This window comes from Aphanomyces invadans (genome assembly GCF_000520115.1).
Source record: "Aphanomyces invadans strain NJM9701 unplaced genomic scaffold supercont1.8, whole genome shotgun sequence".
NCBI lineage: Eukaryota > Oomycota > Saprolegniomycetes > Saprolegniales > Verrucalvaceae > Aphanomyces > Aphanomyces invadans.
The window spans coordinates 524,803-532,796 of record NW_008580153.1 but is presented as its reverse complement, the minus strand read 5'-3'; the positions used below and the strand labels follow the sequence as shown (position 1 = coordinate 532,796).

Below are 7,994 nucleotides of genomic sequence, written 5' to 3'. Positions count from 1 at the left end.
AAACTTTCAAGTTTTAACGACTATATTCCCCTTGTAAAATTGGTACAGTATTCACAGTCAACCGAAAAACGCAGAAATGACACATGAGGGTGAAAAGGACTGGGTAGTACTCCGGAGTAGTTTTTACCAAAATTGTTCAAACGTTTGTGCCGGATAATTAAAAATTCATGCAGGTGAGTTTGCAAATGGCGTGCCGCAGGACCGCGCTAGGTTCCCCTGCAGCAAGGCATGGACTACCTCGCAACCCCGTGGGGAGACATGACGTCGGCCAGATTCATCATAGGTATATTGATGACGAGTCTGAGTGAAAGGTCAGGAGGACATCTCGCGCCGACGACACCAACGTCATCTGCGACCCACGTAATTCTGTGGGGGAAATGACGTGAATGTCATCACTGTCGAGCGAATCGGGTGAGTTGCTGCCACAAGGGGCGGCATCGCGTTGGTGGAAAGGATTGTACTGATAGCTGTCGGCCGGCCCACCCAGCATGATCACACTCGGTTGTCCATGGCTGGTGTCGCGGGGGTGAACATAATGAGAAAATTGCGACGGTCGCACTCGATAGTTGTGCCCGTCACTGGCACGAATGTCGTCGGAGTAGTGAGATCTGTGGCCATGATGGGATCGATTGTGCGCACTGTGCACTCGCGACGACCTCGATGTAGCTGTACAAAGGAAGATACATTTAGAATCCTTTTGACGATACAACAGAAAAAAGCGCAGTCCACGTACTTCGCGACGTTCGTGCGGAAAATGCAGTGGGCAATTCGGCTTCATCCAAGATGCATCGCTGGCACAAGTCAACCTTCACATACGACGTGCTGTCAAGATGGAATTGCCACGGTGAACAACATCGAGAGCACGCAATGTCTCCGCAGCTTCGACACTGTTTCTTGGGGACGAGCCAGCTGAACTTTTGGGAGCAATGCATGCATGACGCCACGTCCTTCTTGCTTTGAAAAGCGGATACAGGAACATCGAGAATCGGACGAAGCCGTTGCTGAATCAAGTGTTCTTCCAGATTCAGCACCTACGAGGCCGACGCACGCGTCATCCTCTGAACCAATGCGAGCGCTGCCGAACGTACCGAAGTCGTAAATTGCTTCAGCATCTTTTTCATGTACAACGTCGGGAAATGCTTGAGCAAGTTGCCACCGGGAACGATGTAGTAGTTTTTGTAGTAGTCCAATACCCCCTCCTTGTCCGTCGACTCAATAAACACGTGTCCCGACTATTGCCAACGTGTCAGTACGAATGCGCACAAACCCACGTCGTACACGAACGATCTTGGCGCGAATGATGCCCGCCGACTTCTCCATGTCCGGGCAGCAATCCAACGCAACAGAGTGCAGACATCGCGCCCACCCGCGCCGCTCCTGGCCCGTCACTTGATCCACAAAGAAGAACGAGTCTTGGTACTACATGAAAATCTCCATCACTTGGGTATTCTCGAAATGGCGAGACCATGACAGCACGAGCTGATGGGAAATTCTCGTTCATGCAATGCAGAATGACACGTGTGCAAATTGCCATGCATACTCGACGTACATCCAAGAAGCAAAAATCCCGCGGCGAAAACCCCTTGGGCTTGGACAGCTGCCACTCCACGCCGACATAATGCATAGGATTGCTGTAGGTCTGTTGCCACGTCGTCGGTTGTTCTCCGGCAAAACAAGGGGAAGGCTCCATGAGTGTGTACAACGACACGTTGTCTGTTATCGTATCTCCCATCACACGTGCGTAGTCGTCGACTTTGGACGGCGAATCGAGGCGAAAAAACTCGACAATGTCCTCGAGGGTCGCTCTCACGCGTGTATGGGCTGACGTGCCGACGAGTGTCGAGTCCACTTGATCTCGAATGCGACGCGCCTGAGCAATTTCATGCAGTCAGTTGGACGGATCAAACTATTCGGCCACGACAAACCGTGGCATGACGGCCAGTCTTTGCGTTCACGATGACGTTCTCGATGGGGAGTGCGTCGGACGCGGTGGCATCCACGACGAGGAACTTGCACGCGAGCTTTGCCTCGAGGATCAGTTCGTGTCGGACCTTCTCGCTAAGCGGCGGGCAGTGGAAGGCATGACTTGATACGTTGTGGCGGCGCCTCCCCATGTTGGCGGTCCGTCTCTCGCTTTTTGATTTGACAACAACAGCGACAACCAGGTACGTACGGATATGCAGATTCAAACGCTACATATGATTGGTCCTACATCCTTTATCCGGATGTACCTGTCGTGAATTGTGCTTCAAGTTGGCGGACTGGCAGGAACGCGAAGCCCCACCCACGCGAGTTGAATCCAAGTGACGTCAGCGGCGGCACGGCGTCGCCAATGAGGTGAAGTAGACTAGTCGCTCTTTCGGTGGAGAGAGCCATGGAGGTGCCTCCGCTTGACGGAGTTTCGTCGGTAGAGACGAGGAGAGATCTGATGGTGCCCTGCACCACCACGTGACGAGATTTCGATCATTGGCCGCATGTGTTAGCAAGGCGACTGGAGCACACCTCCACCAGGATCATGACCGCTAGGCAAGGGATGGTCCATCCACCAGAGGCACAACTGCGATGTGAACATCGTCGGGAAGGGCACCACGTGTCGGTGGTTTTTTCTCACAACACATCTAGGTTCCTACCCACAAATCCTTGCAATGCCAATGTCTCCTGCAGCCATAAGCAATTGTAATCAAAATTGTTTCGGCCGATTCAATAAATTAGTTCAACTTTGCAATCGCTTTCCATGCATGGGCATGTCGTCAAGCAGATCGACTCGTCCGCTCCTGATGCAGGTACACTGCAGTGGAATCGGAGTGAAACGTGAGCATGCCGCCTCGAATGGAGGTATTTACTTCTTCGGAAACGCGCCACTGGCTTGGACTGAGCACATGCATGCGCTCCGCCGCTGTGTCCATGCTAAACGAAGTTGTCGATGACTGCGAGCTGCAGGCGGAGGAAGCATCAGATGCCGTCCAACAGGATTCAGGTCGGGACGGTAGCTTATGCGTGGGGGGAAGCACGGTCGATACAGTTATCGACGGATGCAGCGACATGCTCGGGTGGCTGCTCGAGTGGGAATACGTCGTTCGTTCGTCGTCGTCGTCGCATGTTGAGTACATCGATCGGCGAGGCGACGCGGTGTCTGTGCGCCGACGATATCGCTTCGTGTTGTTCGTGTGGTCTGTGATACATTCGTGACATAGCTGCACTTTGATCGAGTTTCTGCGGGCTAGCGGGAGGTTCCACACGCAGCTGCAGTTGGTACACGTGACGTCACCGCACCCTCGGCACTGGCGTTTCGTCGCATGCCATGCAAATCGGTGGTAGCAGTGCATGCAGTACTGGACGGCGTTCTTTGACTGAAAGTGGCCCACGGGCACGTCCAGCATCGGTCGAACGCGCTGCGAGATAAAGTACTCCTCCAAATTCAGCGCCTACAGAAACGTCAAGACGTCAAGACACCGACAGTGTTGCGCTGGTAGTAGTGGGTACCATGGACATCATGTGCTTCAAGCGCCGGTCGGCCAGAGCCTTGGATACGTGCTTGGCCATCGTTCCATTCGCACTCCCAACTGCCACACGAAAGTAGTCGAGGACCCCTCGTTCGCAAGACTCGAGAAAGACGTGGCCCGACTGCGCAAAACACGGTGATTTAGTGACTTATGGTCTCCGTGGCAGTAAGGAGATCACTTACGCGAATGATGTCCATTCGAACGACGTTGTGCGTCCGTTCCAGGTTTGGGCAACATACCAAGTTGATCGAGTGTGTGCACCGCGCCCAGCCCCGCCGCAGCTCGCCCGTGGTTTGGTCATGAAAGGAAAATTCGTCGTGACACTACATTCAACCACCCCTTGATTGTTGCAATTCATAGGAAGGCGATAGGTACCTCCAAATAGCACATGTCGCGGGTGTTGAACCCGAATGGCATCTTCACCATGAGCCACTCCACAGAGACATAGTGCAGCGGTTGGGAAGCATCATCAGCAATTGGCCGCTCGACTAATGTATACAACGTTCGCTTGTCCAGCACGACTTCACCCATGACGCGGGCATACGCTTGAACTTTGTGAGGCGTGTCCAACTCAAAAAACCCCGCGACTTCGTCGATCGACGCGCGGACTTTTGTATGCGCCGAAAACCCTTTGTATTGGGGATCCTTCATATCGTTTGATCGGCGAATCTACATCGACTACGTCACAACATGCATGCACACAATGAGCAACAGCACTACAAACCGTTGCGTGGAAACCTGTTCGAGCGTTTTGAACAACGGACTCGACGGGATTGAAGTCAGACTTTGTCGCATTCACCACGAGCATCTTGCATGCTTCCTTGCCCTTTACGATAAGGTCGTCTCTTTGCCAAGCATGCAGCGGTGGGCAGTGGAACATGTCGCCGCGCGGAGTTGACACCATAGCGGCAATATTCGCAATGTGATGTCAGACGACCCTGGAGGTGACAAACTCCGGTAAATTGACCATTTATCCGGATATCCCTTCTGATTGGCCTGTTTTCCTGGCAATCCATGTCAAACACCACGTCCATACTGAGTTCAAGTGATTGGCTCGACACGTTGTGGGATTGTAAAGCTCTCCTAACAAGTCAATTCGAGATATTGGCCGTCTCCGGGGCAGGCGGCGCAAGCCTCACGCCCAGCTTGCGGAGACGCATTTGGAAGGATTCTTGTGGCTACGCGATTGAGAATTCAATGGATTTGAGCAAGCGATCGTACCTCGTATGGGATGCTCGGTAAAGTCGTTGTACCCACAAACTATAGCATCTGATGCGATTTGGTGTTACATTCGTTTGCAACATGTCGCTCTGTGCCAGTTCCCTGGCCATGCATGCAATCAGGTTGGTGGTCCCCTCGCCTTCATCGGAAGGGGCCACAATAACTCAAGTACGGTCGCCAAGTAACCCTCGTTGTTGACGGTGATGTGCACAGAATTTATCCCTCAGCATGCGCAAGGGTGTGTCCGAGTCATGGCATGGTTTCGAGGGGGCTAATTCAGCCACTGAAGAGCCCAGAATGCTGTACTCTATTGATGGGCGTTGGAACAATATTTCGAAGGGTTCATTTGTTAGGGAGGGGTCAATCTTGAAACTCGGCGTACGAATTTACACGTTAGCTCCGTTCCATTGGGACTTGGCATGTGAATGCGACTTGCTTTTGGGATTTTGCCATCGCGTTGAGCAGGATCAGCATGTCCATCGATAACTGCTTCTTCTCGGCCTCTATCTTCTTCTTCTCGTCCTGAAGCGCGCGCCGGGTGCACACGAGCGCCACCGCGGCATCTCCTTTCGATGCCTTGGTGACGTTGCATTTGTAAAGCTTGGGCAGTGGCATGGCCTTGAACACTCGCTTTTTGGCCGCGACGGCTTGCCACGCCTTGATCTTTTCTTGTAGCTGATGCTGGTACTTTTGACCACGTTTCCACGTCTGCAACATGGGCATTCGCGGTGTAGTGGCGGTGAATATGGGGTCGTATGGAGGCGGTTGTCGAGGTGGAGGCGGCACTGAGCCAGCGTGGAAGTCGTATGGTGTGACCCACACAGTTTGATCTGATGTTGGTTTTTGAAAGTCCGTCATGGTCGTGACAGACTGGCGTTGAGTGACGTGGGTGGCCATTTCAATCGCACTTCGATCGGTGCCGACGTCTACAGGCAAAGGACACAATCCTCCAAGGAACCATCGGTACAAGATGGCCACATTTGAACACAGCGAGGCAATGGCCGAAGCCAGACCTTCGCGGTCCATTTCCGAGCCGGAATAAATATGTGGGAGGTTGGCTAATTGCTACCACATCACGCGTGGATGTTCCATTTTGCCTGTGGAGCTGTTGTAACGCCTCTCAACGTGCATCGTCCAGGGACGTCCAGGGGTCTCGACACCGAGCAAGCTGGACGGTGACGCACAGCCACGGCCATACTGAAGTGCTTCAGGCGCCGGAGCAGTACAAAGATACGCCATGGACTCGCTGACCCAAGTCTTTGAGCAATTGGACAGTCGATTGAGTGCAGAGCGGGTAGGTGAGAATTCCTGCTTTCATGTATTGACCTATTGATTGTACACCTGTTATGATATATGTATGTGTTCTTACTCACTTTGAAAAAGGACATAATCAATGTTATTAGATAAAAACAATCTGATTGGCCAAATTATATTACATAAAAACCTATTATTGGATGCAATTTGATCTCAATAAATCAACTGACCAATCCTCATGAACGTTTCTGTGCTTGGTACTTGACAAACTCAACACCGACAAGAATGGCGTCCACCGGCTTTGCGGTGGACGACGGATCTCGCATCATGCAGCAGTCGGTACACATTCACACATCGACCGACAGCGCATCTGCTGCTGTAGCGCTCAGTGCAGTTCACTCCGACATCACGTCGTTCTACAGCATTGACAAGACGGCGGAGCACATTCAAAATCATGGATTCCGCCGTATTGCGTTGCAATTTCCCGATTCGATGCTTCCCGACTCGATCCAAGTCCAGAAACATCTCTGCACTGCTCTCGCTTCCCGTGGGTATCCCATCGAACGCATTTTTGTCCTGGGTGACACTTCGTACGGGAGTTGCTGTGTCGACGAAGTGGCTGGGCACCATTTGCTTGCTGATTGCGTGGTCCATTACGGCCGAGCATGCTTGAGTCCAACGTCATCCCTTCCAGTAATTTACGTGTTTGGAAACGTTCCGAGCGATGCGGCCGAGATTGCCGCTGGGTTCACCACCGTCTTGGCCTCCGTCGATGCTTCAGCGACCCACGTCCTGTTGTACGAACCATGCTACGAGCATCAGGCGGCCGCCGTTGCCGCAGCGTTGAGATCGTCGTATCCCCATCTCGATGTACTCTGCAGCACGATGAGGACCATTTACCACCCAGGTATGTCCATTTGCACTCGTGACCGGGACCCTTGATTCTACTCATACCAACATGCGACGTAATAACAGATACGCTGGCTGCGGAGGGCGAGCCTTTCACATTTATTGGAGGGCTGACGATTCCTCTGTCGCCGTCTCGGACGTTTAGCCCGTCCACGGTTCTGCTGTACGTGGGCACGGAGTCCCCGCACTTGACCAACATCCTCCTGCGTGCTGGAGACACTGTGTGCGTATCGTACGACCCACAGACCAAGGTAGCGCGGCGAGAAGGCACGACCATAAACCGCACCCTGAATCGTCGTTATTTCCTCGTGCAAAAAGCCAAGGAAGCTCAAATCATCGGCATCCTCATGGGAACGTTGGGTGTTGCCAACTGTCTCAACGTTGTTCAGAAGCTGCAGACCCTCATTGCCAAGTACACATCGGCAGTCCTGTGGCGAGGGTTTCATGCCTTGGACGGCTATTTTGTGATAGGAGCGGCCGCAAATCGTACACGTTTGTAGTGGGCAAAATCAACGTGCCCAAGCTGTCCAATTTTGCCGAAATCGATGTGTTCTGCCTCGTAGCATGTGCCGAGAACTCGTTGTTGGACAACGCGGAGTTTTTCAAGCCGATTGTGACACCGTAAGACGAACTTGTCCATCTCTGTGAGAGTCCTGATGGCGACGATTTTAGGTACGAGCTCCATTTGGCCCTCACCCATGGCGACAGCGAGTGGTCGGGACAATACAAAGCCGATTTTCAGGAAGTATTGCCGTCGCTCGTCGCAGCAGCCGACGATATGGAGGATGAAGGTTCGCCCGATGAGCCATATTTCTCCCTGGTGACGGGCAAGTACCATCAAAACCAGCGACATGGGACCGCTGCAGACTGCGGCGAAGGCGACGACATGGAAGGAACGTCCAGTACGGCGTTGGTGTCGAAGGCTGGCACCCAACAACTCACAACGTACCGCAGCGAAGCTGGTATAGTGCTTGGATGGAGACAAACGATTGACTCTGACGGAACTCTAGGCGAGTTCTTGGCAACACGGGAATACCGTGGCCTCGAACCGCGTGTCGGGGAAACAGCGCCGCATGCTGCTGTGCAAGGCAGCACCGGCATCGCTCG

The 7,994-nt window shown here is 53.0% G+C and overlaps 4 protein-coding genes across 5 annotated transcripts in view; 1 reads left to right on the top strand and 3 right to left on the bottom strand.

Annotated features, from left to right (window-relative positions):
• Positions 1-264: 264 nt before the first annotated feature.
• H310_04904 lies at positions 265-2,180 on the bottom strand. Of its 2 annotated transcripts, XM_008869448.1 has the most exons (6): positions 1,926-2,180; positions 1,550-1,870; positions 1,279-1,419; positions 1,089-1,232; positions 734-1,031; positions 265-666 (listed from the first exon to the last, which is right to left on the bottom strand). In XM_008869448.1, exons 1-6 carry the CDS (start codon positions 2,112-2,114, stop codon positions 278-280), a joined length of 1,482 nt encoding a protein of 493 aa, XP_008867670.1. In that variant the 5' UTR covers positions 2,115-2,180; the 3' UTR covers positions 265-277. The 2 variants fall into 2 exon arrangements, with proteins under 2 accessions (XP_008867670.1, XP_008867671.1); XM_008869449.1 differs by having other exon boundaries at positions 1,550-2,180.
• A 498-nt stretch (positions 2,181-2,678) lies between these two features.
• H310_04903 (hypothetical protein) lies at positions 2,679-4,412 on the bottom strand. The gene is made up of 5 exons (XM_008869447.1): positions 4,228-4,412; positions 3,879-4,172; positions 3,686-3,826; positions 3,484-3,624; positions 2,679-3,425 (listed from the first exon to the last, which is right to left on the bottom strand). Exons 1-5 carry the CDS (start codon positions 4,405-4,407, stop codon positions 2,751-2,753), a joined length of 1,431 nt encoding a protein of 476 aa, XP_008867669.1. The 5' UTR covers positions 4,408-4,412; the 3' UTR covers positions 2,679-2,750.
• A 631-nt stretch (positions 4,413-5,043) lies between these two features.
• On the bottom strand, positions 5,044-5,932 carry H310_04902 (hypothetical protein). The gene has a single exon (XM_008869446.1). It carries the CDS (start codon positions 5,748-5,750, stop codon positions 5,118-5,120), a length of 633 nt encoding a protein of 210 aa, XP_008867668.1. The 5' UTR covers positions 5,751-5,932; the 3' UTR covers positions 5,044-5,117.
• Positions 5,933-6,263: 331 nt separating this feature from the next.
• Positions 6,264-7,994, top strand: part of H310_04901 (diphthamide biosynthesis protein 2) — a gene marked incomplete at both ends in the record, with an annotated part of 3,463 nt that continues 1,732 nt past the window's right edge. The window contains 5 exons of the mRNA XM_008869445.1: positions 6,264-6,885; positions 6,954-7,299; positions 7,359-7,508; positions 7,560-7,849; positions 7,898-7,939. Coding sequence (XP_008867667.1) covers positions 6,264-6,885; positions 6,954-7,299; positions 7,359-7,508; positions 7,560-7,849; positions 7,898-7,939 — 1,450 coding nt within the window. The remainder of the gene's footprint in view (positions 6,886-6,953; positions 7,300-7,358; positions 7,509-7,559; positions 7,850-7,897; positions 7,940-7,994) is intronic.

Bases quoted from the DNA above. Each gene is read 5' to 3' on its own strand.
- H310_04903 (XM_008869447.1), bottom strand. From the start codon at position 4,407: ATGGTGTCAACTCCGCGCGGCGACATGTTCCACTGCCCACCGCTGCAT. The intron at 4,173-4,227 runs GTTTGTAGTGCT...TAGTCGATGTAG, and splicing joins GAACAGGTTTCCACGCAACG to ATTCGCCGATCAAACGATAT. The intron at 3,827-3,878 runs GTACCTATCGCC...GGTTGAATGTAG, and splicing joins GCGACATGTGCTATTTGGAG to TGTCACGACGAATTTTCCTT.
- H310_04902 (XM_008869446.1), bottom strand. From the start codon at position 5,750: ATGGACCGCGAAGGTCTGGCTTCGGCCATTGCCTCGCTGTGTTCAAAT.
- H310_04904 (XM_008869448.1), bottom strand. From the start codon at position 2,114: ATGGGGAGGCGCCGCCACAACGTATCAAGTCATGCCTTCCACTGCCCG. The intron at 1,420-1,549 runs GTACGTCGAGTA...ATTTTCATGTAG, and splicing joins GGGATTTTTGCTTCTTGGAT to TACCAAGACTCGTTCTTCTT. The intron at 667-733 runs GTACGTGGACTG...TCCTTTGTACAG, and splicing joins TTCCGCACGAACGTCGCGAA to CTACATCGAGGTCGTCGCGA.